Raw genomic sequence first — 17,375 nt, 5'->3', positions numbered from 1 at the left:
AGAAGTTGGGTTCCTGTTTTTCTAAAACAACATTTATTTCGGATACTTCGATTTCTTGTATTATTTTTTATGTAATTTTTTCCTTAGAAACCCACTTGTCTTGTCTTTTTCATGCACGCTGAAGGTGTGCTGTCAGCCTTTTCCCCAAATATTTGTTAGTCCTTTGAAGTTGTTTTCATATTTCTATATTTGCATTATGAACTTTCTTCTAAGCCTTAAGTGCTTAGAACACATGGAGCTTTTAAAAATAACGAACTCTTGCTGCAATTTTCCCCAGACGTAGTTACATAATAGAATAATCTCTTTCCACTGTCCTCCCTGAGTCTTCTTTCTCCCAGTACATTGTTCCTTCCAACTTTTATCCAGGAACTAACTCAGTCTTTCATACTTGGCCCCTGGAAGTTTTTTGCCCTTGTCCCTCGAACCATGATGTTTTAATTTCAATCCTAATGATGGCTTGTTCAGTACTTGCAAAATCCTACATTATGAGCTCAGTCCTGCTCCTCTTGAAGGGAATGGGATGTTTGCCATTGACTTGAGTAGGAGCAGTCTTACCTTAGCATTTTGAGTCCTGACAGTGTATTACTAGATATCAAATCTAATCATCCTTTTTGGATTGTGTAGTCACTTCTTAATTCTGGTCAGGTTGCAAAGAACATACCCTTTTACACTGCCCAGTTTCCGTAAAGCTGTGATGTGTAGTCTTATAGGATGTATTGTACAAGATGGAGGTATACTATGATGTAGTCGAGACCAGGAGCAGATGAAGGGATCAGGTTTCAGAATGGAGATAGAGGTGCCCCTCAGGCATCTATACTGGGCCCAGTGCCGTTCAACATATTCATAAATGATCTTGAAAAAGAGGGAAACAGTGAGGTGGCAAAATTTGCAGACAATACAAAATTTGCCAAGATAGTTAAGTCCAAAGCTGGCTGCGAAGAGTTGCAAAGGGATCTCACAAAACTGGGTGACTTGGCAAAAAAGTGTCAGATGAAATTCAATGTTGATAAATGCAAAGTAATGCATATTGGAAAACATAATCCGAACTTTATATACAAAATGATGGGGTCTAAATTAGCTATTACCACTCAAGAAAGAGATCTTGAAGTCAGTGTGGATAGTTCTCTGAAAACAGCCACTCAGTGTGCATCATCATCGTCGTCGTCATGTTCCCATTACGCCTCTGGCGTTTAGGGCAGTGACGAAGCTCCTCCACTCCTGTCTGTTTCTGGCAAGTCTTTCAATGGATCCCCAGCTGTGCCCCAGGTTTCTCAGCTTGGCTTCCACAGCTCTTCGCCGTGTTGTTTTCGGGAGGCCTCATTTTCACTTGAAAACAACATGCAAGGTGCAGCAGCAGTAAAAATGCTAACCCTATCTCAGAGATGTTAGAACTGGAAAAGGTACAGAGAAGGGCAATAAAAATTATTAAGGGTCTGGAACAACTTCTGTATGAGTAGAGATGAAAAAGACTGGACTTTACAGCTTGGAAAAGAGATGACTAAGGGAGGATACAATAGAGGTCTATAAAATCATGGCTGGTGTGGAGAAAGTGAATAAGAAAGTGTTATTTATCCCTTCACATAACACAGGAACCAGGGGTCACCCCGTGAAATTAATAGGCAGCAGGTTTAAAACAAACAAAAGGAAGTACTTTTTCACACAACATATAGTCAACCTGTGGAACTCCTTGCCAGAGAATGTTGTGAAGTCCAAAACTATAATGGGGTTTAAAAAAGAATTAGATAAGTTCATGGAGGATAGGTCCATCAATGGCTATTAGCCAAGATGGTCAGGGATGTGATCACATGATCTGGGTGTCCCTAGCCTCTGATTGTCAGATGCTGGGAGTGAACAGTGGGATGGATCACTTGATGATTTCCTATTCTGTTCATTCCCTCTGAAGCACCTGGCATTGGCCACTATTGGAAGACATGACACTAGGCTAGATGGACCACGGGTCTGACCCAGTATAGCTTTTCTTATGTTCTTAAGGGATAGGCTATCTAGCCCCACATGTCTCTCCTGGAATCATATGACCGGTTCAGAATCTCAGCTTTTGTTTAGAAAGTTATATTTGCAACCCTCGTGGATGCAAAGAAAATGTGACCCAAGTGTAACCAATTCCGGCCTAAATCGGCAGACGGCCTGAAATTGTAGGTCCAAAAGATGTGAACTGGTCCCATTTATCTTAACTCTGAAAGCTGCTGCTGCCCCAAAAAAAGAGCAGTCCATGACGGTGAGGCTGTGACATAGGTGTGAAGCCACTGAAGGGCCTGTGTGGGTTGTACCTATGGCCCTGAATTGCCTTAGTACAGCCCTTGATGAGAGCTAGTGTAGAAAATGTTATCAAGCTTAGGAGTATATTGATATCTACACTGGGAAAAATTGATTGCATGACAGCTATGAAAATGTGCAGCTGCTACTAGGAAATATGCATCAAATGCCTGAGAAGAAAGGAAGATGTCAGTCTGGAGCATTACCAGTATGGTCTGAAATTGACAAGACTCTATGCTACAGGTCTGACAGCACTGGGGGAACAGAAGTCCAATCTTGTCAGTTTCAAGCCACTTCAGCACTAATGCTCCGATTAGAATCTTATCCAGGAGAAGATCTGATGAGAAGCTTTCTTTGTGGCACAGCACTTGAGTTGTTCTGGATCTGTTAAAGGGAGGGTAGAGAGACAGTAGTGAAGCAGAGAAACAGATTGAAGAAAGAGGGAGACTTAGAACTAAAGAGTGATTGGGAAATAAACTAATAAAGGGTTAGAGAGACTAAGTAGTTAATAAAGGATGGTAGAAATAGACAAAAACAATGTGGGGGTGGGGGAAGAAGCACAATTCAGTGAGAACAGAGGCTGTGACAAAAAGGTGGGGCAGGATGGACAGAAAATAAAGAATGGAGAACACACTCCCCTATTGATCCACTGCAATTAAAAACTGTTTATTTTTTCAAGGAATATTATTCAAGTAAATCGATGTTTTCTCAAGCCAAGAAAAGCAAATTCCATGTCTTTTAAAGAGTTGATTTGACTCAATTTTTTTAACTGAAAGTCTTAAGAGTTTGAAAGGTTTAAAGAAAGACCCAAGCCTTAAACCCAAGTAATAGTGGCTTTACTTAATTTTCACTTTTGCTGGCTCATGGTGTATCTGTGTGAAAGGTGTACACAGGAGTATAAGTACACACTATTCATGCTGTAGGATTAATGCACACACCATACTAGTCCAGGAAAATGTAAATCTTAATAAAATATACATTTAAAAGAATCAGTACTAGTTTGATGTGGTCACAGTAACATAGCCCCTCAGGTGTTTTTTTTAAATATACATTTCATTAAGATTAAAATAGGAATAAATCAGTTCTTTCCTCAATTGCTTAAATGACTTTCTTTGCTTAAATTTCAGAGTAACAGCCGTGTTAGTCTGTATCCGCAAAAAGAACAGGAGTACTTGTGGCACCTTAGAGACTAACAAATTTATTAAGCATAAGCTTTCGTGGACTACAGCCCACTTCTTCGGATGCATCCGAAGAAGTGGGCTGTAGTCCACGAAAGCTTATGCTTAATAAATTTGTTAGTCTCTAAGGTGCCACAAGTACTCCTGTTCTTTTTGCGGATACAGACTAACACGGCTGTTACTCTGAAATTTAAGCAAAGAAAGTCATTTAAGCAATTGAGGAAAGAACTGATTTATTCCTATTTTAATCTTAATGAAATGTATATTTAAAAAAAACACCTGAGGGGCTATGTTACTGTGACCACATCAAACTAGTACTGATTCTTTTAAATGTATATTTTATTAAGATTTACATTTTCCTGGACTAGTATGGTGTGTGCATTAATCCTACAGCATGAATAGTGTGTACTTATACTCCTGTGTACACCTTTCACACAGATACACCATGAGCCAGCAAAAGTGAAAATTAAGTAAAGCCACTATTANACAGCCCACTTCTTCGGATGCATCCGAAGAAGTGGGCTGTAGTCCACGAAAGCTTATGCTTAATAAATTTGTTAGTCTCTAAGGTGCCACAAGTACTCCTGTTCTTCTTTTTGCTTAAATTGCTATTGGTAAAATTGGTACCTGCAGGAGGTATTTATTGCCCATGTAAATATTCACATACATGTTCTAAAACACCTATCATTTTTAGTAAGTGAACTGTTATTTTGGACACATTTCTGAGGGAAAATAGCTCCCAGTCTGCTGCACAGAATTGGAGAAAAATATAATAGTGGTGCAAAATTATGCTAGCTTAGTATCTGAAAATTTTTTCACCAGAATACCAAATGACAACTTTGTTTTCTGTGTCTTGCAAATTCTTTCCTTTAAAGAATGTTAAAACTTTACCATATAAAGCTACCTCTTTTTGTCTCTGCATGTCTTTAGAGTTTTTTTACCCCCCTGTTGTTATCCTCACCCAGCTATGTTTAAGGTAAGTATGCATAAAATTATGGAAATGTAGGGCTGGACGGGACCTCGAAGTCTGCAAGTCCAGCTCCCTTTGCTGAGGCAGGACCAAGTAAACCTAAACCATCCCTGACAGGTGTTTGTCCAAGCTTTTCTTAAAAGAGCTCTGCTGATGGGGATTTCACAACCTCCCTTGGAAGCCTATTTCAGAGCTTAACTACCATTATAGTTAGAAAGCTTTTCCTAATATCTAAGCTAAATCTCCCTTGCTGCAGATTAAACCCATTACTTCTTGTCCTACCTTCAGCTGACATGGAGAACAGTTGATCACCATTATCTTTATAACAGCCGTTAACATATTTGAAGAATGTTATCAGTCTTTTCTCAAAACTAAACATTCTCATTTTTTAACCTGTCCTAACAGGACATGTTTTTTTTTAAACATTTTATCATTTTTGTTGCTGTCCTCAGGATTCTCTCCAGTTTGTCCACATCTTTCTTTAAAAATTGCACACAGACTGGACTCGGTACTCCAGCTGAGGCCTCACCAGTGCTGAGTGCAACGAGACAGTTACCTCCTCTATCTTACCTATGACACTCCTTTTAATACACCCAGAATTATATTAGTCATGTGATCCAAAATAAGCCCCCAGTCCCTTTCGTCAGTACTACCACATAGCCAGCTATTCCCCATTTTGTAGTTGTGCATCTGATTTTTACTTCACAAGTGAAGTACTCTGCACTTGCCTTTATTGAAATCCATCTTGTTGATTTCAGATCAGTTCTCTAATTTGTCAAGGTAATTTTCCATTTTAATCGTGTCCTCCAAAGTGCTTGCAACCTGTCCCAGCTTGATGTCATCCACAAATTTTATAAGCATACTCCCCACTCCATTATCCAAGTCATTAATGAAAATTCATCAGCTTTTCCCTATATGATCATAGGTATATTTACATATAGTCTGTTTTAGCTCCTTTCAAAAGTTCTGGTGTCCCCAAAAACTCTAGATTTCCACATGTTATAGAGGAGATTTACAAAGCATCCACCTTAAAAGTCCAGGCACTTCTATACCATGCATTATAGGGTCACTGTTAGTGCCTTGGCTAATAAAGCTTTCAGATGAAGTGTTCTAGGGCATAAATTCAGTAATCTTGGGGGGAGGGGGTGTTTTGTTTTTGTTTTTTGAAAGGGGAAAAAAGGTCAAGTAGCATGTATTCTTTTTTCAAGATGTTTCCCTATGGGTGCTCCATGTCAGGATGTGCAGTCTTGATTGGTGTCAGAAGACCAGGTGGTAGGCGGTCTGCCTAGTGGTCAGAATCCGAATGCCAGAGCCAAAGGTCAAGACAGAATTAGACACATTCATGGAGGATAGATCAATCAATGGTTATTAGCCAAGATGGTTATGGACACAACCCCTATCCTCCAGTTGTCCCATTATCTCCAACTTCCAGAGGCTGGGACTGGACAACAAAGGATGGATCACTCGAAATTGTCCTGTTCTGCTCATTCCCTCTGAAACAAATGGCACTGGCCACTGTCAGAAGACAACGTACTGGGCTAGATGAACCATTGGTCTGACCCAGTATGGCCGTTCTTATTTTCAGATGCAGATTTTCTTGTCTGTACAGATTTGTGTATAAACAGCCTCAAAACAACTTCCAGCTTGTGTCCAAATTCAAATCATTCTCTCTGCATCCGTTTTTAAGCCAACAGCCTATTCAGACTCCTATCCTCATGTCAAGTTTCAGCTCAGGATATTTTAATATTTTAGAATTCGCATAATGCAGATGGATTCTCTTGTTCAGTTTTTCAACTTACTTTTATTGAAATACTGATTCATTCCTGGGTCTGAAATATGGTAAACATACTGAAATGTCCCAGGAATAGTTGCCCTACGGGTCTCATTTATGCCCTTCTTTTCTATATGATTTTTATTTATTTATGATTATTCATTCCCCCACACCCCACACACACAGTTTCATCAGTTCCAGTGTTAATCAGGACATTGACTCTGCCTCCATCCAGAGTGTGATATTAACTGTCCAATATGTGAAAGTTGTTTGTAGTGTTGCTGTAGCCACATTGGTCCCATCGCATCAGGGAACAGGCCACCCAAATACCCTGAGAGAATCTGCTTTAGTACAGTACACCCCTAGTTGTCAGCTACCACCCCACACTGGAACCCGTATGGATTATAAACCGTTACAACCCATACATGATGGGAACCACATCCTGAAAGAAATCTTTCCTGAACCTCCTCTTCAGTCCTTCAGACAACCACCCAATCTCACAAAGCTCATCGTCAGAAGCAAGCTCCCCACAGACTAGGACCCACCAAATCACAGGGGCACCAGACCCTGCCATGACAACAAATGCAAAACCTGCGGACATCTCTCTCCTGCTACAATAATCACCCCGCCCTCCCCCAACACTCCTTTCAAGATCCATGGGTCCTACATACGCCTCTTGCAACATTCTTTGGGGGGACCCACAGGGCTCTGCGTTTGGTCCTCCTCTCTTCTCACTCTACACCTTATCTCTGGTACTCTCAACTGCAAACACAAATTCACAAATACCATCTCTATGTTAACAACTCACAGATCTACCTCTGTACTCCAGACCTGCCGCCTCCTGTCCAGGCTAACTCATTATCTTTCTTTAAAATTTTCCTTAACTCTTTTTGCTTTGATGCCTACAAAAATTTCGACAGTGGTTTAGGCTGCTGGTGTGCTGATACCACTGTCTATCATCCTGACCAGTATTGTCTTGTTGTTTCCTCATACTTCCTCCCTCAGTCTGTCTGCATCCATCTGTAGTCTCTTGTCTTATACTTGTAAGCTCTCTGGGGCAGATACTGTCATTTTGTTCTCTGTTTGTGCAGCACGGAGCACAATAGGGTCCTGGTGTCTGACTGGGGTTCCTTGCTGCTATGGTAATACAAATAATAAATAATAACAACAGGAGAAAGTTGCTCCATTGTCTATGCTCTTCTTCTTCCTCCCACCTCAAAACCACTTGCTAGATTAATCTCCCTACTATCTCTGAACTTTAGAGTGGTACAGTAACTCCTCACTTAAAGTCGTCCCGCTTAACGTTATTTGGTACGTTGCTGATCAGTTAGGGAGCATACTCATTTGAAGTTGTGCAATGCTCCACTCTTACGTTGTTTGGTTGCCTGCTTTCTCCACAGCTGGCAGCCTCCCTACGGCCCCGTCTCCCGCAGCGCCTCCCACCCGCCAGCAGACTCTGAGGATCAGCGCCTTCCCCCTCCGCCTCCTGCTGGCGGCAATCGCTGGCTTGCGGTGTTTTGGAGGCAGGAGGAACGGGGTAGGAGCGAGGACTCGGCACGCCTCCCCCCTCCCTCCCCTACTTGGCAATCAGCTGGCTTGCGGCATTTAGAAGGGAGGGGAGGGAGGGGGGAGGAGCCAGGATGCAGCAAGCAAAGTAAAGGGAGAGGAGGTGGGGGGGAGAAGAGGTGGGTCAAGGGTGGGGACTTGGGGGAAGGAGTGGGCGGGCTGAAGGTTGAACCGCCCGCCTCTGGTGTTTGCAGAGTAGGGGAAGCTGCCCTGGAACCTAACCCCTCCCCCCTATTTACATTAATGTTTATGGGTAAATTGGATTCGCTTAACATCATTTCACTTAAAGTCACATTTTTCAGGAACATAACCACAACGTTAAGTGAGGAGTTACTGAACTAAATCTAAATTGGACAAAATGCTTAGCTGTTTTGTAACTTAGCATGGCAAACACTTGATTTTTAGTGTAAATGTATTCCCTTACCATATCATTAGCTAAGCACTACACATGCTACAGTATTTCCATAGGGTTGGCTTGACCTACAAGTTGGATTTTTTTAACGAGTATAAGAAAATATTGGCTTTTCAATCATTTCCCCTTTTATTTTGTTTTCCTCCATCTTCTCATTTCCTAGCCACTTCAGGCTCCAGTAAAGTCCTGCTGTGGCAACAGCAGCCTGTTTCAAAGTGCCAGAAGTACTAATGCAAAGCAAAGACTATGTATCAGTTTGAAGAAAACCACAGCATAGAATTTTATACTGTAACTTGTCTTCAGAAATGGGCACCTGATGGTATTAGTATGGCCGTCATGTCTAAAACTACTGCACATTAAGGGTCTGTGCTTCAAAGAATCACCTGCAGCACAGAGGCTCAGAGCCCTGGTCAGTCGACTTGAACTCACGGGGCTCAGGCAGTAAGGTTAAAAATAGCAGCCAAGACGTTCCCGCTCAGGCTGGAACCAGGGCTGTGAAACATGGCGAGGGTTGAGGGTCTCAGAGCCCAGGTTCCAGCCTGAGCAGGAATGTGTACACTGCAGTTTTTAGCAGTCAGTTGACTTGGGCTCAGGGACTTGGTGCCGTGGGTTTTTCTTTGCATTGTAGACATACCCTTAATGTCATCTACACACTTTGGGCTTAATTCAGCCCTGGCACCAGCATAACTGAGAGTGCATTATTCCCAATGGTGGAAAGCCCACCAAGAGAGGAGTTGCAGAAAACCTCTGCTCTGAGGCATGGAGCAGGCAGGCACTCCCTCATAAGTGGGCAGAGCTAGCTGTGGAGGGATTTTGGCCAGGGCTTGTACATTCCCCACGTATCCTCTGCCGGCAAGGTTCCTGTGGATCCCTGGCCAATATATCAAGACTGGTCTTACCTGGTGCAATCCCTAGGGATGAATGCAATGCAAACAGCACCTGACCTTCTCAGAAGGGAATCTACCTGTGGATGCAGCAGCTCCTGTAAGCTGCACCATGGGTTAATCCAAGCACCTAATTTCTAAAGAAACTTCTTTTTACATGTCCATTATATTTAAACATGAAGATGGCTCTTCCCCTCCTCCCATCATTGTCGGGGTTCTAGGGGATTCTCCCTCCCCCTTTAAAATCACAGAATTCAAAAAGTAAATGTTGCACCCCTGTTTTTCTCAAAAGCTTAGATTGTGTGTCAATTATGCCTTACTTATTATTATTATTTTATTAATCAGGTTCACATGATCAAACCCTAGAGTTGGTTTTATTCATCTTTTTCAATGTGTATTCTGTTTAAGATCTTTTTTTTTAATTCAAATTATTTTGCTTGACCCATTTTAAAAGCTCATGGAACAAAACAAGGAGATTGTATGCCAGGAATCAACCACGGACTCGGCCACTCTTATTATTCTGGTGCCATTTGCAGTTCAAGGACGGATATATATTCTTTTCTTTTACTTGTTTGTAGTTTCTTGTATATTTTTTTTTATTGCAGTGTCTTGAAACTTATTTAAGTGGCTATGTGCATACTATTTTGTCTATTTCACCCAGTGTTAGGTCTGGAATTAATTAGTTCAGTCTGCTTAAACATGCTCCTCTCCCTTAAATTGAGGGGTTCTGAGCAAAGCCCACCAAAGTCAATAGAAAGACTCCCATTGATTGCCGTAGGCTTTGGATCAGGTCTTTAGATGTTGAGCACCTACAACTCCTGCTGACTTCAGTGAAAGCTTTTGGATGTTCATTATTTCTTCAGGTCAGACCCTCTCATCAGAAGAAAACAATGTTACTGTTTGGTTGTTAGCATTTCCTTTCCACCTTCTTTAGAGGTGGGGCTTTCATGTCTATTATTAAATAGCTTTTTTACTCAAATTAAAGCAAAAATAGACTTTCTTGCTGTCTGATTGCCTAGTGTTAGAGGCTGTTATTTCTTTAATCAACAGCTATCCATACTTGTATGTTATTTATAGGTACATACAAACAGTTTTTTAGATATTTGCACTTAGAGTCAAATCCTGGTCCTGTTGAAGCCATTGGGAGTTTTGCCTTTGAGATTGGGACTTAGTCCATAAAACATATGTGTGCAGGTACTGAATTGATTTAATATGCCAGCAGGGCATATCGTCAAATTCCTGTTGCCATTCTTTAAGGAATGATAAAGGACCAGATGCCTTTCAGCTGCCTCTCAAACAGAAAAGAAGTCATGGTTGGTAGCCTTGGAAAAAATGGAGATGCCAATAAAAAGAATTGAAAGTGGCATCTCCATTCGTTTTGATGGCAGCAGCCCAACTGTCTCTCCCATTTGAGGGATGTAAATTAACAATTTGAGAAGATTATACCCTGTGGAACAATCTGATAGGGACCAAGTAGAATGCCTGTAAACACTGAGTTGATTTGAAATGTAAATACCCCAAGTAACACAGCAATTTGTCAAACTAAAAGGATTACCGATAGCTGTCCCAAAGAGATACCAAAAGCGAGGAACACAAGAATAAACGCATTAAGTCATCTTTACTCTGTATGCCCAGGGCAATAAAAACACACCAATAAAGGCAGGTGGGGTGGTTAATTTAACTTTCTTTATGCGCCGTTTTCATTTCCAAAGAATATAATTGAATAAGTATTAGATTGCTGCCATTGAATTGAATGAGATTTTGTGTTCTTTTCATTTTCACGTCAGCTGTGCTTTATTTATGTACACACACAAGACTATGTTAAAAATTATGTCTGGGTTTTGATTTAGGATGATTAAAACAAGGCAATCCAAACTTCCAGTCAGATTGCATTATGCTTGTTTGCAGCTGTCAATGAATGTAATGCCACTCTCCTGAGCTGAGCCACATTTTGTTAGAAGATTGTGTGTGCTGCAATAACAAAGCACAAGTTAGAGTGAACTAGAGTCCTTTTCTAAATACTACTTGTGTCAAGCATTGCTGTTTGTGTGCAGGTTTCACAGCCAGATGTGGGATTTTAATTGCCCTGCAAATTCAACTCTGTCTGAATCCTCTAGTGATTAGAGGTTTGTCTGGCCTTTATATTTTTGAAGAGTGCATTTTGTGTGGAGCCCTGCCTTTCCTACTGGATCAGCTACTGAAGCAATTAGTCTCATGAGAGGAGGTGATGATCATGCGAATGGAGATTTCTCTCTGGATTCACTTCTCTTCAAAATTTAAGCATTCATTTTTTTTTTTTTTTAAGTCAACCTTTTCTGTTTGTATCGCTATCCTTCCAAACATAAACCAAAGTGGTGCTGAATGTAGATGAACAATGGTGTGCATATTTTTGAAAGCGGACTTGGCCTTCTACCTTTCAAAAATTTAGGCCAAGATTTTCAGTAGTGACCAGTGCCTCTGTCCTGAGACACCTTAAATAGGCCTGATTTTCAGACAGCAGGTGCAGAGCCTTTAAACATGTTTCAAGCGGGGCATGCAAAATCACTTCCCAAACGTTAAAATTTTGGCCTTAGCTCTCAGTTGCAACTATTTTAGAGCTGATTGTTTTTGCAGTAACACTCAGCTACTCTGGTAATGTGAGCAGAACCTGGGTACAGTAGAAGCACTTCTCTGCATCCCCAACTCTGCAGTCCAACCCAACTTGTCGTCCTTACTCAGGCGAAACTTCAACTGAACTCGTAGAACCAAATTCTGCTCTGCTACCTTGTGCTATTCCATTAAGGTAAATGACAATAGCAAGAATTTTCAGGGGTTAAATCCTTTACCAGATGGAGCCCCATGTATTCCCACCAGTGTATCACAGACATACAGACAGTGGGCGCCCTCTGGATAATTTAACACCTGAACTTCCTTGTTATTGGTTGACCAAGGGCTTTGTGTAGCCTGCTGAATTGAGTGCAAGTTTAAAGGGGTGTGAATTCAAGTCCTAAGGGATTGTGGGTCTCTCTAAATTGTCTGACCAAAAGGATTTAATATGGAATAAAAAGTTAAAGGAAAAGTCAGTGTATAAAGACAAGGATGAATCGTTAGAAAAACCATCAAATTAGAAAAGATTGTCAAGAAAACATGGTGAATGTAGAGCTTCTTCTATCCTTGCCAACCTCTGCCCCCAGGACTCAAACACATGCTTCAAATCTTCATTGTAGAGTTTTTCCCCCCCTAAGTAGTGGGGATAAGAGTATTGACCATCAAATGTTTCCTTGAACTTGATAGTTTCATTTCTATTACACTGTTATCGAAGTATTATATATTAGAGTTGGAAAAAACGTATTGGGTCACCACCTCTCTGCTAATTTAAATAACAAGCCCTTTTTCTAATCTGCTTAATTTTGAAGACGACTTGCTTTATACCTGGCTGACCCCTTTCTTTTTCTAAGTTGCCACTATTTTGTATATGTTCAATGTTACCATCAGATACGGGGCCAGACTCTATCCTCAGAGAAAGAAGAGCCTCCTGACTTTGTGCTATAGTACACAATAGGATACAAGAAAATGATAATGTATCAATCATTTGTTATCGCCTCTTTTATTATGCTTTGTGTATTTGCCTGAAATGCTGTGGACTTTTGCTCTCTCTCCTGGGATCTAGCAGAGCTAGCATTATTCCCATTTTTCCATGTTCTTGTTATAAGTAGGGGATTTATTGATATAGTTGGAGATATGAGACTAGCATTCATTGTAGAGTGAATATCACTTTGTATAAATTCTGTCAGTTACATTTTTCCAGTGTGAAATAAATCATTATTTATCTTGGGGGGAGGGGAATCATTTCACAAAACATTTGTTCAGGTTAAATGAAACAGAAACAGTCTTGAATAAAAACTACCTTTTTTTTTAAAAAAAGGAGACAATCTAAATTAATTACATGGAGCAGCAGATTTGTCATTTATGATCCTGCTTACAAATGAAACTGTCCTCTTTATTGAGCACAGCAGTATTATCTAGAGAACGTTTTTTAAAAAACTGCACTTTTCTTTTATACGGAAAACTGACAGTTTCATCCTCTTGCTCCCCCGTGCATGCTTTTTTTTTTTTTTTAATTGTTACTATTTGAGAGATTATGCTTGTGGTAAATGACTGAAGCATCATAACATCTTTACTTTCAACTGTGGACTGGAGAACTGTGTTCAGGACTGCAGATGAGCTCTGCATGTTGTATGGATCTGGTGGTGAATGAAGACCTGTTCTTTAAATTCATGTGCAGAGTTACTGATGTGATTTTGTGAGAGACTCCCAAACAGAGCTGGTTGAAGTACTCTGAATTTTTATTTGTCAATGAATTTTTTGTCAAAATGTTGACAAAAAAGAGCGAGCTTTTGCAAAAATGTTAAATTTTGAACATTTCCAGTCCCGAGCATTTTGTGTGTAATATTGTACAGGCTATTCTGATGCATGGCATAGATAGAGCATTATGGGACAGATCCTTATTTAAATTATGCCACTGGAAATCATGAATAACTCCAATGACTTCAATGGAATTATTCCAGATTTACATGTAAATGTATAACTTAAAGAATTGTGATAAATTCATGTAGTCAAAGGTACTTCCTATAACTTTACAGTATACATCTGACAGATGCTTTCAAGAAATACCTGTTTGGTTTCTAGCATGTTCACCTAATACGTGGGCTTTGATCACCACAGAACCATTTTATTTATTTAAAAGCTGGAGGTTGTATAAACTCTTTATTCCCTCTTAGGTGAAAGAAGAGGAGCAATCAGCCAATCACACTGTAATGATTCAAGAGACTTTGCAACAGGCATCAGTGGAGCTGGCTGAACAGCATCACCTGGTAGTCTCATCAGACGAAGTGGAAGGAATTGAGACCGTGACGGTATACACACAGGGTGGAGAGGCCTCTGAGTTCATCGTTTACGTGCAGGAAGCTATGCAGCCCGTAGAAGAACAGACAGTGGAACAATCTGTTCAGGAAATCTAGAAAAAAATATTTATAGGCAATGGCTACACAATGAGTTTTCAATGCCGACTTAAGGAAGGATACAAGCTGGGTGCTAGCAAAACTTTCAACTGCTCCCTAGTCCTCTGGTTTTTGATCAGGCTGCCGGCATTTTGCCAATAGGTAACACATTCTGTACATTGAGCCTCATATGGGCTGCTGGAAAATGCTCATGTTTTTATACTTTGAAGAGGAAATATTCTGACATTTCTAAAAATGTATCTAAATTATAACCTGCAAATCCTCAGAAATCTAGTTGGTGAGTTCAAAGCCATTTACCCTCAGGGTAACAAAACAATATCTATGTCATCCTGCTACAAAAGGTAAGCCAGAATGCACAAGAAAAGTGAGCTGATGGAGACTTTGGATAGCTTCCTAGGAAAACTTCCACGTTTGGGTTTTTTAATTTGATACCTGCCTTTAGTTTCATATGCACTTCAAGAAGATTGTACACCTGAACTCAGCCACATGGATTTAGAGGTTGTTCCACCCTTTTGCTGGGATTATTTCAGCACCTTTATCTTTCGAGGGTGTTCTTTTCCCCACTCATGTTTACTCAGCTATGAATTGTCAAAGAAAGAAGTGCATTACGTGTATAGTAATGTTCCTATTCTAGATCCTAGATGTGAAATTACAACATACAAGCCTGTGAACCTGCAAACATTTCCACATGTTTAACTTTATTCAGGTGAGTAGTCCCCTTCAAGTCAATGGCACTACTCACATGCATAAAGCTAACCATCTTCTCGCATGTTTGCAGAATCAGGGCCTAAATAGCCTTAAAAAACTCGGTACACACATGAAAAGCAGTTGTCTGAATTGTTGTCCCTGCTGAATTAATGCAGATTTGGTGTAATGATTTTTTTCAGCCACAAATTGGGATTTTTCTTTTCCTCCTTGAACCTGGTGCATTGTTTCAAGGAATGAAAATTATACTCTCTTTCAAAGCAGCAGTAATCAAATGAGAAATACAAAAACGGTTTGCATGCTTTGGATTCTGTAACGTTCTAGATGACTTTAATCCCCCTGCTGTGCTGTGCCTTCCCTTAGGTACGGGGGGTGGGGAGGGGCACAGCAACAAGGTAGAGCTGTGGCACCTGTAATAATTCTGCGCCATATTGTCCTCCCTTTGCTCACATTGAGTAGTGCCTTACTTCTTGAGTAATCCCATTTATTTCAATGGAGACTAAGCCTGAGTGATGGTGGTTGAATATTGACCTTGGTAACTCTAAAGAGCTCATGTCTGATGGCAGGATACCACGTAATTATGGAACTGTATAAAAAGGCATTAAAGGGGCATAATACATTCTGAAATGTTGGTGAAATGGGAAAATAAACCACTCCCATCTTCCAAATATACTAGAAATAAAACTGCTAACAAATTAGACTCCAATCTTATAAATATGTAGGCGCATGCTTCACCTTACATATGAATACTCTCACTGAAGTAAATGGGACTACTCATATGTAATGCATATGCTTACGTGTTTGTAGGATTGTGGCCCTGAAAATCAAATTGAAAGCAGTGAGCTGTAATCAGAAGGATGTCACAGACTGACACTGGTATATGCATGTGAGATGATGCTTTGGTACTGTGAGGTACTGCCAGCAATATACATTAATTCTGGATGGCAGTGAACTGGTTATGATTTAAATACTTGGATAATAACTATCAGCAGCTCCTTGAATAATGACTGTCAAGTACCATGCAGTGAAACCAAACCCGTGTGTCAACTCAATGAAACATTGTTTTGTTTTAAATGGTCGAATACCCTGTATATGCCATAAAAGATTTTTGTTAATATGTATTAAAGTAGATATGTTTGTAAATATACTGCTATGATGGTGTAAAAGAACTTGTACAAAAAATATGAAGTGTATACTGAAAGAGTTTAAAGATTCTTAGTCACTGCCTGTACATAGCTTCAGATTTTCATCTTGGGCCTTGCAGTTATTTCTGATAAAATGTTTTTGTATCTAAGCTATAAAAACTATTAATAATGCAGAATTGTCATGTTCCATTTGTCACCGTGCCTCAGTGGGTCACAGCTGAGAATGCCAGATTCAGGAGAAACTGCTGACAAACAGGGCAGACTCACCCCAAAGTAGGGGTTATTCTATCATGAGTTATACCAAGCTAGTAACAAAAGTAAACTTCTGTCTTACCACACTGGTTAACAAGAAGTCAAAAATGCAGTCTCCTTAGGCATTCTGGCCCCTATTTCACCACCCAGACACTAGACTTCATGATGAGTAGTTACTGAAAACCAATTTCATCAAAGGGGTTTCCTGATCTCAAGAAATCAGCCACATTCCCAGGTTAATATACAACTCAGATCTTACCCAATAATCATGCTGCCACCAAACCTTTAGTAGCTAAAATCTAAAGGTTTATTAATAAAAGAAAAAGGAGAGTTAAAATGGTTAATAGATCATATACATACATTAATGGCAATGCTCTTATAGCAGGTTTGTAGCAGTGACGGTATAGACTGCTGGCTTGTAAAGTCTCCGGTAACTTCCAAAAGATTAGAAGGTCCATAGTCCAGTATGCTCCTTTTAGTTGTAAGTCCAGAGAATCAGAGCAGGAAAGAGGCAAAATGGAGTTATTTCAGGGATCTTTTATACCCTTTGCCATGTGCCTGGAAATTTACTGGTTCAAAACACAGCTCTCAGCCTTTGTTTGTGGAAGGTTACTGGCCCAAGATGGAGTCCAGGTCACATGACCATATCACATGTCCTTACACAGCTTGCTGACTCACAGGGGGTAACCATTGGCCCCCTGGAGGCTGAGGCATCAACAGCTGAGCTATGGCCCATTGTGAGAGTGAAGTGTCTTTGATGGGTCCTCAAACTTGAATAGTCCATTCACAATGACTGGCTAGACTGGATATAAACTGCCTTGTGGGTGTTACCCCAGGAGCAAACACACTTGAGCTACAGATATATAGCCAATATCCTAACTTCAGCTACAGTGGTGATACATGGATTTAAACGGGATAATCTTCTTTAGCAAATCGACTTTTCCATTGACACCTTACATACTTTGTACAAGATTTGTTGCAATTGTCTTAACAGTGGCAATATCCATGATATACATGGTCATATTTCAGTCATACAGCATCACACCATTCTTTGGTTTAAATGCGGCTAATTTCTATATGTGTTTTACAAAAAAACCTTCCTTTTTGCAACAAGCCAGAGGATGCTGCTTCATGCCGGTGGGGTAAAAAGTGTCTGCTCCTGCAAACACTTTTTATTCCAGCAAGTAATCCTTACTCAAGGAAGTAGCCACTGAAGTC

The 17,375-nt window shown here is 40.3% G+C and overlaps 1 protein-coding gene across 1 annotated transcript in view; it reads left to right on the top strand.

Annotated features, from left to right (window-relative positions):
* Positions 1–16,076, top strand: part of ZFAT (zinc finger and AT-hook domain containing) — a 147,030-nt gene extending 130,954 nt beyond the window's left edge. The window contains exon 16 of the mRNA XM_034763661.1: positions 13,816–16,076. Within this exon, the coding sequence (XP_034619552.1) occupies positions 13,816–14,055 (240 nt within the window). The 3' untranslated portion in view covers positions 14,056–16,076. The remainder of the gene's footprint in view (positions 1–13,815) is intronic.
* Positions 16,077–17,375: the final 1,299 nt, after the last annotated feature.

The sequence above is a fragment of the Trachemys scripta genome, chromosome 2 (assembly GCF_013100865.1).
Source record: "Trachemys scripta elegans isolate TJP31775 chromosome 2, CAS_Tse_1.0, whole genome shotgun sequence".
NCBI classification, from domain to species: Eukaryota; Metazoa; Chordata; order Testudines; family Emydidae; genus Trachemys; species Trachemys scripta.
Note: the sequence above shows the minus strand (reverse complement) of the source record. Positions and strands in the feature narration are given on the sequence as shown.